Here is a 20,838-nt window from a genome sequence, read left to right as displayed (position 1 = left end):
GTTTTGAAGCCTTTCGAGTTGAATGTTTGACGCCGTAGAATTGATTCCCGTGCGCGCTGGCTTTCGAAGGGGCAATTGAAACTTGAAAAACGGTTCAATTGTTTTGTGGTGGTCCAAAGTCGACAGACTCTAAGATGGTCAAAGTTCACGAGGGAATCGTTTTAGGTTGGCAGCCATTTTGCGGTGTCAGTTGTGTGTTGCGAAATCCCTTTGAGCTAAATTGCAACGTGCCTCTTTCAAATTCCTTCACTGTCCTTTGACTTGAAATGAAATGTTGAATTTTGTACAGGTCATGAGCACTCTCTCAGGCAGCTGTGCTGTCTTATTTAGTGTCAGTGTGATCAGGATGGGGAATTGTGTGAAATGTGTGTTTGGTTGGTTGGTGCTGAAGATTTTACACTCGGAACAAGAGTCCTTTTAAGAAATCATGTCACAGTTTTGTCAATGCATCCAATGCTCGGAGGATAACAGTGTAGTGGCCGTGTAAAAGAGAACTATGTTGACATGGATTCGTTCTTCACGAAATCACTTGGATAACATGCTATGTGTATTCGTGGCACACAGAAACCAGAGAAAATACGCATGTATACACATATGACTTTTTATTTTTCTTGAAAATGTACAACTTTATTTTGAGTAAAAAAAAAAAAAATACAGGTATTTGTCTCCAAAATCTGTTACATTCTTATTTTGAAAACATGTGAGTTAATGCTTGTCTGATTACATCATTTGATTTTGAAAATATGTGACGATTTTTAAAGAACTCGCAAAATTTTCTCAAAAAAATACTGTGTATGACTTAATTCCTGTAATATTACAACTTTGCATGACGATAATCTCATAGTGTAAAAAAATATATATATAAATATATTTCTGAGTGGCCCGAATACTCATAGTCTCATACTATGTCAACACACAGAAGTGCACTCATTATAAAAATTTTAAAAAAAAACTCCCTTGAAAGTCTTTATACCCGAAGTGCAATCAGAATACTCGCACATTTTATTTTCAGCATTTGAAATGGAAGTGTATCATCTTGAGCACAACTCTAAAGCATTATGTCGGTTGCCTGCTCAAGGAATCAAAGCCACTAGGTTTTTCCTCTCGGTTCATCTGATGAATAATTTTGAATGTTATATTAGTGTCATTTTAACTAATCTGCGCTCCCCCCAAAAATTCCTTTTTATTTTGCCTTGGTCTCCTCATGAATTTTACTGCTGTCTGTGGAATGTCGATTTGAGCAATCGTTACATACCCTTCATCCCCAACTTAAGGTCCGTGTACTAGTATATTCGTATATAACTAGGGCGCACTTGTAGAACGACTGTGTCTTACTAGTAACAGTCTGTGCTGTTTGTAGGAGAACAAGAGTGAGGTACACACGTACAAATTGTCAATATCTTAACCATTAAAAAAAAAAAAATTGGGGATTAGTGTGATTGTGATTGTAAATATTGAACAGGTTTAACATTTACCATTGTGATTATGATGAGATGGGAACACACCCCTGTGATTGGCTGCCAACTAGTTCAGTGTGTTCCTCGCCTACTGCCCAAAGACAGCTGGGATATTTTCCAGCACGCCCACGACCCTTTTGAGGACAAGCGGCTAAAAAGATAGACTGATGAATGGGAACATAGCCCATACCAACCCCTTATTATCTGAAACCGCTTTTCCTTACAAGGGTCGCAGGCGTGCCAGGGCTTATCCCAGATGTCTTTGGGCAGTAGGCGGGGGGGACACCCTCAACTGGTTACCAGCCAATCCCAGGGCACATATTGACAAATAACCATTTGCACTCACTCTCACACCTAGGGACAATTTGTCCATGCATGTTTTTGGAATGTGGGAAGAAACCGGAATACCCGGAGAAAACCCACGCAGGCACGGGGAGAACATGCAAACTCCATACAGGAAGGCCAAAGCCAGAAACGAACCCTGCACCTCTGCACTGTGAGGTGGATGTGCTAACCAGTTGAATTCAGCATTTTTTTTTACTGAATTTTTGACACTGAATTTTTTTATGATAAAATATTTTGGTGTGAAAGACTAACAATAGTCAGATAATGCTCAATGTAGTGTAAAAAATTCAACAGTATTTTTAACTGAATTTTTTGATGGTATAGTAAATGAGTTTCAAAAATTCTAAATTCAGTGGCAAAAATTCTAAATTCAATGTCACAAATGTTATGAACTCTTTTTTTTTTTCCCTTTACATTTTTTCTACCAAAAAATTTGAACTTCACATTCTGATGGTGGAGGTATACTTCCATATAAATGTGATTTGGGCGTGTAAAGCGAGAGCCTATCAGGGAGGTAAAGGGACTTTTGCACCGAATACTTTATTATTTTGGTTTTATTTAAAAAAAAAAAAAAAAACCCTCATATAAGAAGTGTTGAGAGACAGTCCACTAGTTTCCTTTTTGGAGTCGGGGGAGTCCAGCTGTGCTGGCTGATATGACATCCATACTCAATGAATGTGTGATCTTCACCTTGTATGCACTTATGTACATATTATAGAACTCTGTCGAAATACCCCCCCCCCCAAAAAATATTTTGAATAAATCTAGACAGATGGGTTGCATAGAATGTCTAACAAGTGTATTGTTAATATCACTGCTGTTTGTCTATTATTTGAGTATAGTGTAACGCTACTGCGTCATGTCCTTTTTTTAATATATATACATATATATTAAATTTCTTTTTTGCTCACTAAATGTTTTTTTTTTTAAAGAGCATATTTAATTTGAGTAAGGTCATATGTTGATGTCAAATAATCGTGAGGAAATGAAAAACACAAGTGTACAGTACCTTCTAGCAATAACACTAAAATGTAAGTCTGAAGGCGTCGTAGCCCATCACTAACCTATGCTAGCAGTCATATAGTAAATATTGTATTTAAAACACTGGCCGGGCATAAATACAAAACAATCTAATGAAAAATATTAAATACAGCAACGTAACTTGAGCTTCATTGACCTTTTCTTTAATGTCCTGCTTATAAACTACTTCTGTACGACTATGACTACCAACTTTTTCATACTTAGAAGGGGATCTTCACTTTCCAGTCGATTTCAAATCCACAGTGGCAACCCGAATTTAGAGTTTATTCGGTAGCCTATCATTTACTCATGCTAACATTAAGTCACAATTAGTTGTGTGGAAAAGATCTGACGGCCAGAAGGGGGACCCTGAGGATCGACTGACATTGATTGGCCCATATCAGTGTCAAAATAACGACACGGCTTTAAACACTGCAATGACAATGTATCGGAATACCCTGCGTTGGGCCCCTTCCTGGTCAATGTTGGATGGTGGCTAGTAGGGGGCGACAGTCGGTTGATATTGGCCCATATCAACAACACTGCTAGAATCCTGGTGTTTGCTTATTTTGGGTGGGAGGCCTCTGTGGCACCCCTTGCCTGGGGGAGCGACATTGTATGGAAAACTAGGATCTCCCCTGTCGTGTTCCCAAAACTCTAAATTGTCCTTGGCTTTTTCGCCACGTGTTTGTTTTTGTGGGTCGCGGCATTTGTGCGCAGCAGGTTTGGACGTGCGCTCTGCATTTTATTTTTTGCTCCTCCAGCCTGCCGTCTTGTTGCCATAGCGCTGCTCCCAGCTGGAGTGAGTCATCCTGACAAATTGTTTCACAGCCATCCAACTCGCTCATATGAACACTAGTGCAAACTGGGGGAAGGGGGGATGGAAAGCTGTTTGAGCATTTATTCCGCATCCATGATGTCTATCTTAAGGTCCATGTACTAGTAAGCTGCTTGTCTTCACTAGTAAGACAACCTATTGTACTAGTAGAACAAATACCGTATGTCTTACTAGTAATTTTTTTTTTAATGACTTAATGTCACTTTTGGCCTACTAGTACACAATTAAACCTTACAAGTGAACTACTATGCTGCACTAGTAACACTACTAGGCTTAACTAGCAGGCATGTGCCACACACAGTAGTCTCCTATTTGCCCACGAGTAGTGCCTCCTCATTAATAACATATAGTTGTCATATTACTATGCCAAAGTTCTCCTAGTAGTCAATATCCATGTACCATTACACTCTTTGTCCTCAGTATTAAAAAAACATAGTAAACTAGTACAATGACTGCATCTTATTAGTAATGTTTTTGCCACTTTTGATCTGTAGTATATAATTAAACCATACCATTAAACTACTGTAATCTACTAGTAAAACTACTAGGCCCAGCTAGTAGGCATGTGTCACGTGCTAGTTAGCCTCCTGTCATTCTACAAGTGTCTCACTAGTGAGGGCATACTAGTACATGGACTTTAACCAGTAGTATAACCGTAATACTAGCAGGACTACATGTTACGAGTGAAGCAAAACTGCACTAATTGACAACTGTGTGCTACTAGTACTGCTCTTGACATTATAAAATTCTACTATTAGATTTACTATGAACTTATTGTGCTAGAAATAGTAGAAGTGCACAGATGTCAACTAGTGCACAGTTTTGCCTCATTGGTAACATTTAGTCGTTCTACAAGTATTGCCAAACTTGTCCTGTTCCGGTTACATCCATTTTACTAGCGCGCAGAACTGTGTATGCCTTTACGACTCAAATGTGATTTTCTGTTCATGATTCATGTTTAATTTGATACTTGTGTCCAAAATGTCTAAGAAAAGTCCAAATTGTAGTTGCTGGGGAGTTTGAGAATAAGCCATATAAGGAAACACTGCTGTTCATTGTTTGCCTGCTTTTTTTCTTCTTGTGCTTTCTACGTATCGCGCTACTTACCAATCGCATACATGATCATTATGATTGTTATTATGAGTAAAGTACTGTGCCTAATATTATGCCCTTTCTGTTTAATAAAAACTCATTCTGATCTCACTGTGGTGTTTTCGTCATTGTTTGCAGCACTTCTTTTGGATCCTTGTGATGTATTTCTGACCGACTAAATGTGAATAAAATAAATATTCTGTGGGGGTAAACTAACGTGGCTGATTTTTCGCCCAATTATCACCTTTCAGTCAACAACAGCAAATGCCTGATCCTGTGCTGTGGGGTGTATTAATTATTAACCCTTTAAGGTCCAAAATAACAAAATTGGTGGAAAATTCTAAACCAAATAAAAATTCATTCAAACATAATGAAAATTCCTAAACTATAATAACCCAGGTTATTCGTGTTTTGGCCAAGGTTCTGCATATGTGTGCATTTTATTTCATGAATCCCTGACTTGGATTGTATGATAAATAACTTCTCGGTAACAGTGGTGGTTACAAGCATGAAAATCAGCACACACATGTACATGTGGCCATCACATAGTATGATGTTGTCACTCTGGCCACCCCACTAAAAAACGTTCTGGCTACGCTCCTGCAATTAGTTCGTGTACTGTATTGCTATTGTGCTGCATACGGAAGCGTGGAGATGCCAATGTGGAGTGAAAATATTTTGACTGGCAAATAGGTTGAAGCGTTGCGAATACGTTTGATCTAGATAAATACGGTTAACATATTGAAATACGTTTCAACGTATTCGCTAGTACGTTTGAACGTAATTGCGAGTTCTTTTGAGCGTACTTGCCACCCGTTCGAACGTTTCGCCAGTCTAAAAATATTTTTACTCCACATCGGCAGCTGCGCACTTCCATAGGTTGTTACATAACAGTGTTCCTTTGATTCGTTGTTGCTTTGTAATTAAGTTCTTCTGCACTGTCATGAGAGACGGGCTGTGTGGAATTATTGCTCCGTCATTGTGGCTATATATGATCAGTTTGTTGATCCTGGAAATAGTCGCGTGCGATACGAGTGCTGCGTAGTAACACTCTGCAAACGAACAGGTTGGTGACCCCTGCACTTAAATCGGGGTGTCGCTCTTGTGTGGAAATGATTGATGCGCCCTGATTGGCTGCCGACCATTCCAGGGTGTACGACGCCTACGGCCCAGAGTCAGCCGAGATAGGCTCCATCCAGCTCGCTCGCCGACCTCGAGAGAATGAGCGCGATGGAAGGATGCGTGAGTCTCCGTATATCCTAACCCGGTTTGATCCTCGACTGCTTCCCGGAGTTAACCCGTCGCTGCCAAATTGCCTGGCAGCGCGTCGGGAGCACTCACGGAGTCCGTCAAAGGTAGAAGAAGGTAGCCTCGGAAACACAAGCAGGCCTCGGCCGCCGGACAGTCGGACCCGCCAGGCCAGGAGCAGCGCCGCCAACGCGCTATTTGTGTACGAATGGTGACGGCGAAATAGAATGCGGTACAGGGCGTGCGTCACCCGACGACACGTTCCCCGACAGTGCCTCTTTGTAACCGGGTCGGACCCTTGTTGAGCTCGGGCATGGGACCTCGGAGGTTTAGCCATCGTCGAGCTAGCTAACAGGCGGAGTGGACAGCAACTTTCCCCCCTTTTACCCGCCGAGTTTTTCAACCTGGGCTACTGGCAATTATGTCGGATTGATTATATCCGCAAGTAGACGGCGTTTTATATGGTTGTCTCGGCCTGGCTTTGGATAATAGAAAAGGCCCGTAAATGTTTCGGGGCGCCGCGAAGCTAATCCGTTAGCCGCTCCAAGTTAGCTTCGCGTCCGTCGACCATCAATGAAGGAGTACAAAGTGGTAGTGCTGGGTAGCGGCGGCGTCGGTAAATCGGCGCTGACCGTCCAGTTCGTCACCGGGACATTCATCGAGAAGTACGACCCCACCATCGAGGACTTTTACAGGAAGGAGATCGAGGTGGACTCGTCGCCTTCCGTGCTGGAGATCCTGGACACGGCGGGCACCGAGCAATTCGCCTCCATGCGGGACTTGTACATTAAGAACGGACAGGGATTCATCCTGGTCTACAGCCTGGTTAACCAACAGTCTTTCCAGGTAAGAAAAAAATGATTTGTACGCTCTGTAGCTTCATTTTGAGTCAGACACAGTGAAACCCCTTTTATCGCGCAGAATGCGTTGCAGGCCCATTCGTGATGGGTGAAAACCAGCGAGATAGAGAGACCGTCAAACATGTAGAAGTAGACTGTCACGTAAAAAAAGCATCGCCAGTTACAGTCCTAACTGTAATATACTAATTATGCTCAAAGTCCCCCAACAAATAAAAAACATTATTGTGTTACTGTTTTTGGATGCAACCATTTTGTTTTTGACTGTGCAGCGAATCAGTAAATTGCAGAAGATACATTTTTGGATAAAATGACCACATGTGGAAAAAATATTCCAAATAGTTTTACCTTTCCCCACAAGCCCTAAGCACATTCAGGCTCTTTAAAATGTAATTTCATCTTTTAAAACACTTTTTTTAAGTAATCCTTAGTTCCTTTATTTAACTCCTACTGGGAGACCAGCGTATACCATCATTTCGATGTAACAAAAAGATGACAGCTCGCACGGTTGTCCAAATAAGAAACCAAGTGTGCATGCTTCATCTTTGTTTGCCACTGCTGTCTTAAGTTAACTGTAAAACTGACACACGAACCCACCCTTATTCATGTTTCTTTTTGACCCAGTAGCCTGCTTATTCAAGTTATTTTTTTCCAGATTCGAAAAAGAATATTTAATGGGAATAATAATTCTGCATCACTTAGTGTCCCACCTCTGCAGATAGTGAGGGTCCATGTATTTTGAAGCAAAAAATGTTCAATCATTTGATGGAACTTTGCTAGGGTAATGCTAGCATATAAGGCAAAATGTCACAGACTTGTGTGTGTGTGTGTGTGTGTGTGTGTGTGTTTTGGGACGGTCAGTCACACACAATTGCTGCTTTCTGCACAAATATAGTCCTGCTTGTTCTTCCTTTCTGCTGCTTTTTGTCATTTGTATCATACAAAATGTCCCCAATTCAAAATGTATTTCTTTCTACACCTCGAGGACATCCGACCAATGCGAGACCAAATTGTGCGAGTGAAGCGCTTCGAGAAGGTGCCGCTGATTCTTGTGGGCAACAAGGTGGACCTGGAGTCAGAGCGTGAGGTGGCGGGCTCGGACGGCCGCGCCCTGGCCCAGGAGTGGGGCTGCCCCTTCATTGAGACCTCAGCTAAGAGCAAGACCATGGTGGATGAGCTGTTCGCCGAGATCGTGCGTCAGATGAACTATTCCACGCTGCCTGAAAAGCAGGAGCAGTGCTGCACCGCCTGTGTGGTACAGTGAACAAGAGGTATGGATACTGTATTAGTAGAGGGTAATGCATACATATAAAGCTAACAGACACATGTGTGTGTGTGTGTGTGTGTGTGTGTGTGTTTTGGGACGGTCAGTCACACACAATTGCTGCTTTCTGCACAAATATAGTCCTGCTTGTTCTTCCTTTCTGCTGCTTTTTGTCATTTGTATCATACAAAATGTCCCCAATTCAAAATGTATTTCTTTCTACACCTCGAGGACATCCGACCAATGCGAGACCAAATTGTGCGAGTGAAGCGCTTCGAGAAGGTGCCGCTGATTCTTGTGGGCAACAAGGTGGACCTGGAGTCAGAGCGTGAGGTGGCGGGCTCGGACGGCCGCGCCCTGGCCCAGGAGTGGGGCTGCCCCTTCATTGAGACCTCAGCTAAGAGCAAGACCATGGTGGATGAGCTGTTCGCCGAGATCGTGCGTCAGATGAACTATTCCACGCTGCCTGAAAAGCAGGAGCAGTGCTGCACCGCCTGTGTGGTACAGTGAACAAGAGGTATGGATACTGTATTAGTCAATCCACTACAAAATGCAGTTTTTTGCTTACAAGCAAAATAAAGAAGTTTTGAATGACAGAGAAAAATATATATATTTTTGCAACAAAACAAGGATGAAAAATGTATTGAAGACTGAGGTCTGGACCGTACCGTGAGTCCCCTGGAACAACCCACCACTTGTTTTTTTACATAAAAGTATCTCCGCGCGGCTCTTATTTCACCCGACCGTAAGAGAGATGTCAGGCTGTGAAAGTTATATCGATGTCATAGTACTAGAGCATTTTTATAAATACAGTACATAGAGTATCAATACTGGTGCGTCCTTAATTTTTGGGTAACTGTGAACAATAAACTTGAGTGTATAAATTATTTGACTAGACTATTATTTGCGCTCCTCTCACTTGAACATAGTTCGTTGGCTCCAAGGTGCCGTAAGATGGCGCGATAGCGCCAAAGCAATACTTAATGAATGGGTTTGGTCAACATGGGAATGTGTGTCGGTTCACCGTATCTAAAAAAAAAAAAAATCCCCTTGATTATTATTATTATTTTAACAGATTAACAAAAATTGAAATGAGAGATGTGTGAAGGATGAGTGGGCAGTGACATTTAAGATGGATGTTTGTCGGGGGCGAGCCATAAACATTGCCGCTCGACAGCTCGAGCGACAGAGCGAGGCAGATGGTGGTACAAAGAGGAAAATGCCACATCCTGAATAAGAATGTATGTTCCATAACAGGAAGTTAGCATGTCATTGTTGCACAGCGCCAGCCATCTGTGTTCTGAAACCAAAACACACTTTTTTTTTAAACAGGAAATTGTATTAATTTATTCCCAACAGTTTATACTCATTTGGTAGCATTTCTTTTGGCTGCACTGCATCCAATTATATATATATGTGGATGTTGTAGTTTTTTTTTTGTTCTTTTATTGTCCAATCAAATTTTAGCCTCTGTGTCACAGTCTGACTGTAATCTGCCCCTGCGAATTTACAAACTGTAGCGTTGGCCGATTTAACATAAACCACATGAGCACTTGCACCGCTCCTCTTCTCTCGTACCTGTATCTGAATATAAGTCGCGTGACTGGTCAAACTATGGGGAAAAAAAGTGTGCCTTCTAGGAAGAGAAATATGTGAATCCATTTTGTTCACGCTTTATTAAAAATATGTGAATCAGCAACTACTTTGATTAAGATTTCTGTAGTCCTCAATGAAAGTACCCTGATTAGCTTGGTGTTTACCTGCTTTTACTTTGGAAAGCAATGCTTAACATTTTTCCTCGATTTTCTGACATGTCACAGACCAAACCAGAAACTGACCAGGATCCCTTTATATTTGAGGTATTTTCTTTTTCTGAGTAAAGAGTTAGAAAAAGGGATACAGGATAATTATCAGACCGCTAATTGTTGTCCTGATATTGGGGGGGGGGGTGACATCACCTGTCTCTGTGCGATAGTGCAGATTAGGCTCTGTTTCGTAATACATTTAAATTTGTATTGGTGTGTGAGCAAACATGATTTTTATGGTCTTGCTAAATGGCGGCTTTGGCAAGCAACCGTTGGTACTAAGGTGGTGTTGTGTTTCTTTGCAGATGCAGTGTTTGCCTGAATCAGAAGCAAGGGGGCGAGGGGTTCCCCCGACTGCACAACATGACCGCACTGCTAACTTTGAAGGCTTGCGAGCGTCTTAACATACGTACGTCTGGCAGCTGAGATGTCACTCCTATTTTTGATATCCCGACTGTCAGTGGGACATTTGGTTCTGTGCCGCCACTTGAAAAGCCTTGAAAGGGACACTGAGAGATTTGACACGGAGTCAACTACTCTTGAATTTCGCCCCCCCAATCCCCTTCCCCTCCTTCCTTTTAGTGAGAAATCATACCAGCCCCTCCGCCGCAAAGTGTAATAAACAACAAGAGTGTTTGTGAGATTGCAGCTCCTTTTTCAAGCTGCCCTAATCACCGTTCTATACTTTCTTATTATTCAAACTTGTATCACTATGGGAAGCCATTGGGGATTTATTATGTATCCTTGACATCCAGCTTAAAGTATGTGTACTAGTACACTCTCTGTCAACACTAGCAAGACAATTCAGTGCACGAGTGCTCTTTTTATAGTAGAAGACTTTTATGCTGAACTTGTTGTACTACTCAGCCTGACTAATAGGCACGCCTCACCCACTAGTAGGCTCCTGGACCCCACTCGTAACACCAAAATGTCCATGAATCATCCTACTAGTCAGGACAAAGGCCTTACTAGTACAAGCTGGACCGTAAGGATCCTTGAGTGCTTGTTCGATCTCATTGACATCCAGCTCAAGGTCCTTATCCTAGTACACGCTTCATCTTTGCAAGTAAGACAATTCAGCACACGCCTAGGGCGCACTCGTAGAACAATTGTGTGTTTGTAATGATTGTTTCTAGCCCTGTTTGAAATTTCTGCTGATTAGTATGACAATTTTGGTATACCAGTAGGACAACTACAAGTTAGTCGCGAAGAAAAACTGCACTCGTCAACATCTGCACACAACTTGTTCAATTCGTGAGGTGCCAGATGTTAACTGGTAGAATTTGAGCTAGGTAGGACAAGTACCGCGGGACACCACAAGTTAGTAGTGAAGCAAAACTGCACTAGTTGACATCTGCCAACTACTGGTACGACTAGTAGAGCACTAGATGTTAAGTTGTAAAATATGTGACCACTGGTTTCATTTGTCAACTGATGTGCAATTTTGCCTCACGGCTTACATGTAGTTGTCCTACTAGTAGTACCAAACTGGTCTTAACGAGTGAAGAAAAAGCGCAGTAGTACGTGGACCTCCAGATGGACTTCAAGGATATTGATTAAATGTTCAAATGGCATTCCGTAAAACTGTTTTTGCATCTATTTGATATCCTTAAAGGTCCAATTACTACTAGTATACTCGTTGTCCACAGGATGACTATTTGGTGCACTAGTAGAACAACTACTGCCTTTCATTGGGCCTAGTATTGTTTACAAGTATAACACAGTCATTAAATAGTGAGATTTGTGAACTCATACATGGTGCATAAACTGGATATCAAGGACATAGAAAAAATGCTCAAAATGGCTTTCCATACGTCACAATTTTTTGGAGTTTGAAGTATTTCATCTTCTGACATTTTTGAATTTTAAGCATGCACACTTAAGTTGCGCTTCCTGTATCATTTTATTTTTATTTTTTTAGTTTGAGGAAATGTTGACTCTGGCAGGATGTTCAACTTTATTGAACTGACTCCTCTTTTTTTTCCAGTAAAGTCCATCGTTAAAACTTCAAATCCACATGTTCAAAATTGAAAAGGTTTAATGCAATCCTTTTGAGTTGCTAAAACGAGCCACGTTTTGAACGAATTCTACGCAGCCTCAGATACACGAGCGCATGGATCACATGGACGCCTGTCTTCGTGCGCTTTTCTCCTGACGTCTTAGCGGCGGGGGAAGGATTGTGCAAGGACCAAAGCGAGCATGCACCTCCACATGCACATTTTGACTTTTTTTCATTTCAACTTGGCCATTTGTTGTCGTTCAGTAACTCCAGCTGTGTGTTAAGCGGATTTAACATGGCTTTCTGTTTCGTTTTTTTTTTTTTTTTTTTTTTTTTAATAGTATCATATTTATTAAAAACTAACAATGTGAGTAGCCAGTTTTAAACAGTTAATTTTATACTAGTTTTCTGCTTTGGTGACATCCGGCTACAAAGGTATATATTGTGGGGTATTTTTTGTTTGTTTTGGTTTTATATTAAGATGAGAATTTAACAGAGCCTTAAAATAATTTCTGGTGCATCCTGGTGTCTTGTTCTTCTTTCGCTAGCAGACATCCTCATTTTTTTCTGCAGCTCATTGTCACACTGACATTGGCAGTGAAAATATTCGCCAACGCAAAACAGCAACGTGTTGACCTCTTGTTTGGCACATCAACCTCACATTCAAGGTTCTGGGTTTGAATCTCGGCTCACACCTTCCTTCCCACGGTGTTTGTCCTTATAAATAAGACAACTCGGCGCTGCAGCGTCAGTAACTACTCAGGGTGTCACTAGTATCCGTATAAAGGATATTGAATATCAGGTCAGTGTACGAGTACACTATCATCATGAGCAGGGCAATTTTGTATTGCAAGTAGGATAACTACATTTTACTAGTGATACAAAACAACCTGTTGACATCTGTGTGCTTAGAGAACTACTGTACTGGTGAAGAGCCAGATGTTAACTAGAATTCGGAGTGTGAGGCTACTAGTACGTGACATCCTACTGGTTGGGCCAAGTAGTGTTTGTTACGTGTGCATCTCAGTCGTTTACAAGGTAAATTATTTTCTAGTAAGCCAAGAGAACCATTAGTAGTCAAAATTACGCTTTACACAGATCTGATCAGGTGAGCAGATATTTAGCATTTTATTGGTTTTGATCAATTCCACAAATGATTAATGAAGTCTTTGATCAGATCCACAAGTTATTTTATTTTTCGGTGACCGGCTCCAAAATCTTGAATGTATAAAACCTAGCGGGAAAAATATTACTATTAAAATAGTATTTATACTAGTGTGATCTAGTTTTTCTACTGGTGTGCTGAATTGCATTACTTGTCAGGACACAGCATACATTGTCCTGGGGATAAGGATAGCAAATAAATGCTCCAACGGCTTGTAAAGCATTTAATTTGTACCTTTGACAGGCAGCCTACTTGTGTGTGACACAACCGAATGGATAGCAAATTATTCGAAAACGTCTTGACCATTTTTATTCTATATCCGTGACGGAGGCTATGAGAAATCCTACTAATTTGGCCTAGTGGTGTTACTCGTGCAAAACAGTAGCTGACTAGTCAGATGTAATTAAGTACTTGTTGGACAAAATTGGCACGAGTGGAAAAATATTGTCCTCATCAGCACTGAAATTGGCGTCCGCTTCATTTTCAAAACGTTGCAATTTAGCCTCCAACCATTGGAGGCAGCACATTATTTTAAATTAGGTTTAGACGTCACTAATGATTCCGGAAGTGGTTGTCAGATGTACGCAGTGAGATGACTTCTGCTTCGGTGAATCAGTTTGAGCCAAAAGGCAGAAAAAAAACGTGTCGGAACGACCAAATTCGCGTGAGCTACGATGAAGACTGTGTTTGTTACCGTTGGTACTACAAGCTTTGACGACCTCATCGAGGAAATCACGTCCGCCGAGGCTCTAAAGGTGATTTCACGGGGCGCCTGTAGGCATAAGAGCCATTTATTACTGACGTATTTGCATTTACAGGACGAATCAAGTATAAGTACTTGTACTCTGTACTTAACGAGAAGTACAGATACTTGTGTCGAAAATACTCTGTTAAAATGAAGTACTGATTCAACTCGGTAGTAATTTTTTAAGCGCTTGGTACTACCGTGAAATTGTCCCCCCGCCCCTTTCATTTATTTAAATGCATTATCTGTTTTGATAATTTGGTGCAATAAAAGAGAAACTGCATACAAAATTGTTTCCCTTGAAGAAAGTCACGAGTGGACAAAGCTCATTTCTGACAGTGTTATTAAGCCGGACTGAATTGACGACAGGCTCTGCATGATGAAAAAAAAAACCAACATAAAAATGCTAAAATAGCTAATTATACCGACTAAAAATACACCTTGTATATATTTTTTTTCAAGTTAGACAAAGAATGTTTAATGCCAGATGCTGCCACAAGACAATATATTCCCCATTAATTGTGAATAGTAAATCTGTTGTGTCATTGTTAATGTTCCCCAGTTTACATTCCTCCAGGGAACGGCTTTTTTTTGTTTAGTTTTTTTTACCTTATGACTACGAGTGAAAAAAGTACAGAGCCTATTTGGACAAACTCAGGAGTAGAAAGGACAGGGACTGGTTTTTGGTTACTAACTTCATCCAGAACAATGCAATTGGATAGACAGAAGCCTTGCCACAAATAGCACAAAGTACACAGCGATTGACTATAGATGCCACAAGATAATGCCAAGACTGTAGTTTTGTATTAGACATGGCTTTGGTGAATTAATGAATGATACCAAATATGTTGTATTTTTTATTCCAATTGAATAAGCCAGTGGTTCTTTTTTTGCGACCAGGCATTAAAGTACCGCGGCTATGAGCGTTTGGTTCTCCAAGTGGGAAGAGGATCGGTTCTCCCAGATCCACAGAACTTTCCGCATGTCACCTTGGAAGTTTTTCGCTTCAAGGACTCCATAGCCAAGGACATGGAACAAGCAGACCTCATCATCAGCCATGCGGGCAAGTACAAATCTTACCTTGTCATGTCAATTACGTGTGACAAAAATGCCAAAATGTCATAAGGTGGGCAAGTTTAGGCACCTGACACTCCAACAGAGTGTGTGTGTGTGTGTGTGTGTGTGTGTGTGTGTGCGCGCGCGCGTGCGCGTGTGCGTATACATACGTACAGTATGTTATAAACAGCGTACATGTCGCCATTGGTAGTTTACATTTTGTATAGTGACCGTGAGAAAACATGACCCAAGGAGTGAATGGCGAATGCCATGTAAAAAAATAAAAAAATCTACTGATGTTCGATTCAAACCATGTAATCAGTCAATGTCGCTCGCGGACTGTTTCTTCGTTGTATATTTGAAAGTCAATTATTTATTTTTCAGTCTTGTTTTCATGAATTTTTTTTGAGATGTCACAAAAGCAAAAAATATTGATAGAAATAGGTCAGCTGTTTTTGGTGAAGTCAACCCACTACTGCTGATTACTGAAAAACGGAAAATACTAAAAACAAACTTTTGGGGGTGAAAGACAAGCGTCTACTCTTTGTTTCGGTACGGTCGGTCCTGACATTGTTGCAGAGAACAAGATTCTGTGCCTCTTGAAAGGTCAGAAATGCTCTAAAACGGCTGGCAATATGAGGGACTCTCACTTCACAGTTTATTCCCATCAATTCTTCCAAGAAGGGTACCAACTTGGAAAACGACTCCCTCAGGCTCCATTTTCAACTTTTCAGACATGCCCAGTAATCCACATGTCCATGCTTAGTCCTGTATTTTTTTTTTACGATCACGGTCCATTAAAAGATGTTGAGAAGACATGCGAAGTGAAAACGGGAATTTGCTGTTGGGCCCGCAGACACGCTGAGGAATGCAGATCTTGTTTCTCTCAGGGGCCGGAAGCTGCTTGGAGGCACTGGGTGCCGGCAAAGCCCTGCTGGTGGTGGTCAATGACAAGCTGATGGACAACCACCAGCTGGAACTGGCCAGACAGCTGCACACGGACTCACATTTGCTCTACTGCACTTGCCCGTATGTAACACAGACCTGGGTAGGGGTTCTCAAACTTCTTTGGGTCCAGGAAAAAAAAAAAATTCCAAGCACACATTACTGCGAATTAAACACCACGTGTAAGCATAAATCAGGGAGTTCTAAACTTTTTTACATTGAGGGACATTAACAGAAAAATGGAAGCACTAATGCTGAGGGAAAAAAAAGTTCCATATCTCTTTATAACGTGATAAATTTTCAGTTTAACATGATACGTTATCACATGCTTGTGGATATTCTTACTCATCCATAGTCAGTTTTCAGGAAATTGAATCGATTGCACCAGGACTGCTCTGGATATCTCTGAAGACGTTTCACCTTCCATCCATGACAAAAACCGAAAACACAGCCCCCCTTGACCGCAGAGGTAGCTCTACTCCACCAGGACTTGTTGATTCACAGAGGCCCCTCTGCAAGGAATCTTAATGACAGTTATTTTGCAAGAATGATACCATTCGGGTCGGTGGGGTCTGCCTCCAGCTTGGAGCATAAATAGGTCAGGTTTACCACGCCAACTCAGGCTGGTCAGTCCCAAACAAGCCGTGCTGCATGAACTCATGAAGCTTTCTCAAATGAGAGGCCAAACGTCTTCCAAGGCACCCAGAGCAGTCCAGTTGCGATGGATTCAGTGCGCTAAGAAAGATCCATACTTTATTCACATTAACTTATGCTAAGCTTGACTTCTGAATTCATCTAAACAAATCAAGAGCAATTTGTTCAAGCAAGAATGGAAAAGAGTTCCACCTACAAGCAAAAGGGGATGTAACACAATGGTAAACATGACCCTGTCCCAGTATTCTTGAAATGTGTTGCAGCCATAAAATTCAAAGTTGATTCATATTTGCTCAAAACAAAGTTTATCCGTTTGAACATTGAATATATTGTCTTTGTCGTCTATTTCATTGAATATACGTTGAGCCTGATTTGCTAGTCATTGAAGTCTCTACTGTTTAACACAACATCCTTCCTTCATTGGAAATAGGTTTTGTTAGTGTGGATCTATTTTATTGATTTAATTGTATTTTTTTTTTACCTATCCCGCGTTAGTCCCAGCATTCTTCACCCCGTCTGCATAATTATTTATGACAAATCATTTTGCGGACCCCGAGTTTGAGAACCCCAGCACGGCAATATATAAGTTATGAAATTTAGTGAGAGCCCGCCCTTGTTTGTTCTCCTCTCTCAGAACACTGACCGAAACCCTGAGGAGCATGGACCTTTCTGTCCTTCAGCCTTTTGTGCCGGGTCAGCCAAAAAAGTTTGCAAACTTTATGGACAAAGCGCTTGGACTCCAGTGAACAGGATTTATTTTGAAAAATGAACTTCCCCCCCCCCCTCCCCCACAGAGGGTTTTCTCTCTGCCGTTCATCACCACCCTAATGTCACCTAATAACCACCCATGACATGATCAGCTAGGTTGGGTGAAGATCAAGTGCCACTTTCAAGTGACAGCAGAGCTACATTGCATTGTTTGAATGTTATAATGCAAAAACAGTCAAATCCCCAACGGGTGCCTTCGTATCACGTCAAAGTCAAAAGGTTAGCAGAGCTGCATTGAGTTTTGATCGATGCACACATGAGCCTTAGCTGCCAGTGTTACGTTGTGATAAGCGCAGCATCCTCAATTGCTTGGTGAAGTTGTTCCTCGGCTATTTTGACAAAAACATGCCACAGATATATTATGAGTACACATGCGAAGTGTTTTTAATTGTGACTAAAGTAATATGCAATATGTCTCCTTTTAACAACATGAAGTTGAATTATGTGTACTCAGTAGTGATAAACTAGTTTTTTGTTTTTATTTTTTTAATAAATCTGGTACTCCATCATGTGTATGTCGGCCGTAGTGCACGCTATCAAAGTCATTTTAGGCTGGTAGGTTTTGTGGACATCCCTCCAATAAAGCCAGTGAAGCATCATGTTCATTTCTCACTTTCTCTCCTTTGTCAGCATGTAAAAATCCATATGCAGTCAACCCTTGTTTAAGAATCCCCGATATACTGTATATCATAATTTTAAAAAAAAATGGTTTTACTATCCCAAAGCCCGTTAAACATTTCGGCTTATCAAAACACAATTTTTATAGTATTGGTTAGCATCTGTTCTTCCTCTCTTCCAATCAAAAAAATGCGAGACTATTGTATAACATCACTTTGAGGAAACAAAAAGAGGTGAGGCATGCTTGCTTCCAATTGAAACTTACTGTCAAACTGATACATAACATTAAAGACAATTAAACATTACCCATATCGTGTTGTCTAACAAGTTTGCTAGTATAACACAAATATAATGGGAAAATCCATAGATGGTCTAATAGAAATTAGCATGGTACTGTCATCATAAACCTCCAAACACCTGCTACTACGGTATAACACGTATCTGCAACACATGCGACCAAGGAAAATTAAACATTGTTTAAACCCCAAAATGACAATCCAAAAAAACCATATCACTGTAACCAACATCTACTAGGTTAATGCTAATAGTGTGAAATGCCACAGACAGGCTAACATAAGTTAGCATCAATATTGCTGTCATTATAAACCTTAAAACAACTGTTACTAAACACACAACGCATACAAACAGGGCATACAGCAAAACTCACGAGCATGAATTCTCGAATATTAGTGCAGCTTGGTAGGGGACCTTCTCTGCCTCTTCTTTTTGCTCTTAACTAGGCTTCATCTCTTCCAGTTTAGCTCAGTGCTGCCCGGCATGTTGTGTTACAGTGTTGTACTACATTGAGGGCGTGCAACTCCAAATTTTGGCTGTACAGTTTCTATTATGAAAAAAAAAAGGGAGTCAACAAAAAGATCCACAATTCAGGGCGGGTTCACAGCATTTATATTTTAGTTTCATGAAAACGTCCTTACAACCTGCAAGCACAATAAATATGCTGTTGTGATGATCGTAGTGGGACAAATGTGTAACACACAGGCAGGTTGTACACTATTTACACTGTAACCTGATCACCAAGTCAAGGTTACACACACACACTTTCACACGCAGACGCATACACAATTCTATTAGCTCGAAGTTCACACCTGTTGGTCGCCAATAAACGGAGGCTTGACCTAATCTTTCCAACTACTGTAAGGAATTTCAAACAGCAAAAAAAAAACAGTCTTAACGCACCCCGCGCAGCAGGATAATCACTCTGGATAGTTCATTTAGAATTTAGAACCATCCGACAGTCTGGCCTTTGTTTACTTTGATGAGAAGGAGAGGATGCACGCCCAATATTGAACATGCTTACACAATTGTCAAGCCCGACCGTTTTTCTGAGCAGATCTGGGAGGAAAAAAAATTGCCGAGCACACGCCACACCACAGGATAATCACGCACGATAATCTTAAGGATAAATCCCATTACCGGGCCTTTGCTGAAGTTGATCACAAGCGTGATCCTTAAATTTGACTTGGTTGTTGGTACGAATGTACCCAGCTGAATTGGCTCAATTCTGTTTCACTATCACAGGGTCTGAAAGATATGCTGAAAGATATATCGTAAATATGGAACAGGTTTAACATTTATGATAGTTCAGCCCTGCCTGTTTTCTGAGAGCTACTTTATTTGGGGAAAAATACAACACTGAACAGACCCCACACCACATGCTAATCGCTCAGCATCGTCTTTCAGAGACCTCTGATAATCGGCCCTGTGCTGACCTTGTTCACAAGGAGGCAAAAATGCTCAAATTTCCCCTACTTGTTGCTTTCATTGAGCTATTTCCAACTCTCTCAATTCAGCACAGAGGATAATAGAATTAAGCATTTGAATCCGCCACGCAGACGGTTCCGAACTGATTGTTAGCTATCTGCTTGTTCAGACCGGTTCTGCCAGCCTCTTCAATAGGATCCACATGATGTTTGTGCAAAGCCGCAAGTAATTTAATAAAGGTGGACACTCACTCTTTCTTGCTCTCTCACTGTCATGTGTGACTGCAATTTTTTCCCCCTCCCTTCCATTGAGCTTCTTTTGCCACTTTGCATTGCTACTAAACAAACAGAGAGTTGGTCGTAATAAGTCACTCAATGTGCCAGGAGCTCTACTGTAATGTTATTAATAATGGGATTTTTTTTCTTTCTTTGTTTTTTAAGTTTTGCATCAACACTTCCTCTTATCATCCTGCAGGTTCTTTCTTTCAGTTCTACTTCTGCCAGAGATGAGATTGTATCGTTTTAGGAGAATTTTAAAACGGGCACATCATAGAAAATTGTACTTAGGCAGAGGAGTAGAATCTGTCCTTTTACCGGAGTCGGTAACTAATTTTGCCACCTCTGAGGTCCTGTTATTAAGACTCCTGAGAACTGTTTTTTAAATAGTGTAAGAAGGAAAAAAATGCATAGTATGACCCCTTTAAGTTAAAATTGACAACATGGATACGCTTGAGGTCAGCGGGGATGCCGTGACTCCTGTTTGTGTCAACGTGTGAAAACAACCCGATTTAAAACTGTTACGCCGAGCGCTTTAAGAACAATCCTCCTATTCATCACAAGAGAACTGGACTGTGGAAGGCCATGGAAAGAGTCACAACTGAATCAGTCCAAAAGGAACTTTAACAAACAACTTCAGAGATACAGTACACTACTCACAAAAAGTTGGAGGTAGTCGGATTTGCGGTCAAATTTCAGGATGAAAAATGTAGCACTAAAAACCTTGTGAAAAGTTTAGAATTTCTAAGCTTTCAACGTTTCAATATTTTTTGTACAACTTGCTCTTTTACAAGAAATGGAATGACGAAATTGACAACAGGTCTCTGTTGCATCGCTTCAACTTCAAATACGAGTTAGAATCAGGAAAATTAGTGCTTGATTCTTAGCTCAAATCTCAGTGGTTTAGATTTATCTAGCAGATTTTTTGTTATTTTCTGTCTGCTGTGGTCAAAGTTACCCCAAAT

General features: G+C 40.9%; 2 protein-coding genes, 1 long non-coding RNA gene and 1 pseudogene across 3 annotated transcripts in view; all 4 read left to right on the top strand.

Moving 5' to 3' along the window:
- Window positions 1-1,410, top strand: part of LOC109516640 (uncharacterized) — a 3,124-nt gene extending 1,714 nt beyond the window's left edge. Inside the window, exon 2 of the long non-coding RNA XR_002168375.1 lies at window positions 1-1,410. This exon is cut by the window's left edge and continues 393 nt beyond it. This is a non-coding gene — a long non-coding RNA (uncharacterized LOC109516640).
- Window positions 1,411-5,710: 4,300 nt separating this feature from the next.
- Window positions 5,711-12,443, top strand: rap2c (RAP2C, member of RAS oncogene family). Its single transcript, XM_019871272.1, has 4 exons — window positions 5,711-5,818; window positions 5,903-6,846; window positions 7,843-8,128; window positions 10,232-12,443. The coding sequence occupies exons 2-3, from the start codon at window positions 6,574-6,576 to the stop codon at window positions 8,119-8,121; spliced, it is 552 nt and encodes a 183-aa protein (XP_019726831.1). The 5' UTR covers window positions 5,711-5,818; window positions 5,903-6,573; the 3' UTR covers window positions 8,122-8,128; window positions 10,232-12,443.
- On the top strand, window positions 8,190-12,445 carry LOC109516584 (ras-related protein Rap-2c pseudogene; annotated as a pseudogene).
- Window positions 12,446-13,639: 1,194 nt separating this feature from the next.
- Window positions 13,640-17,859, top strand: zgc:92907 (ALG13 UDP-N-acetylglucosaminyltransferase subunit). The gene is made up of 4 exons (XM_019871393.1): window positions 13,640-13,845; window positions 14,736-14,898; window positions 15,782-15,920; window positions 17,125-17,859. Exons 1-4 carry the CDS (start codon window positions 13,765-13,767, stop codon window positions 17,234-17,236), a joined length of 495 nt encoding a protein of 164 aa, XP_019726952.1. The 5' UTR covers window positions 13,640-13,764; the 3' UTR covers window positions 17,237-17,859.
- The last annotated feature ends 2,979 nt before the right edge of the window (window positions 17,860-20,838 follow it).

This window comes from Hippocampus comes, unplaced genomic scaffold (genome assembly GCF_001891065.2).
Source record: "Hippocampus comes isolate QL1 unplaced genomic scaffold, H_comes_QL1_v1.1 scaffold83, whole genome shotgun sequence".
NCBI lineage: Eukaryota > Metazoa > Chordata > Actinopteri > Syngnathiformes > Syngnathidae > Hippocampus > Hippocampus comes.
This window is presented reverse-complemented; position numbering and strand designations above follow the sequence as displayed.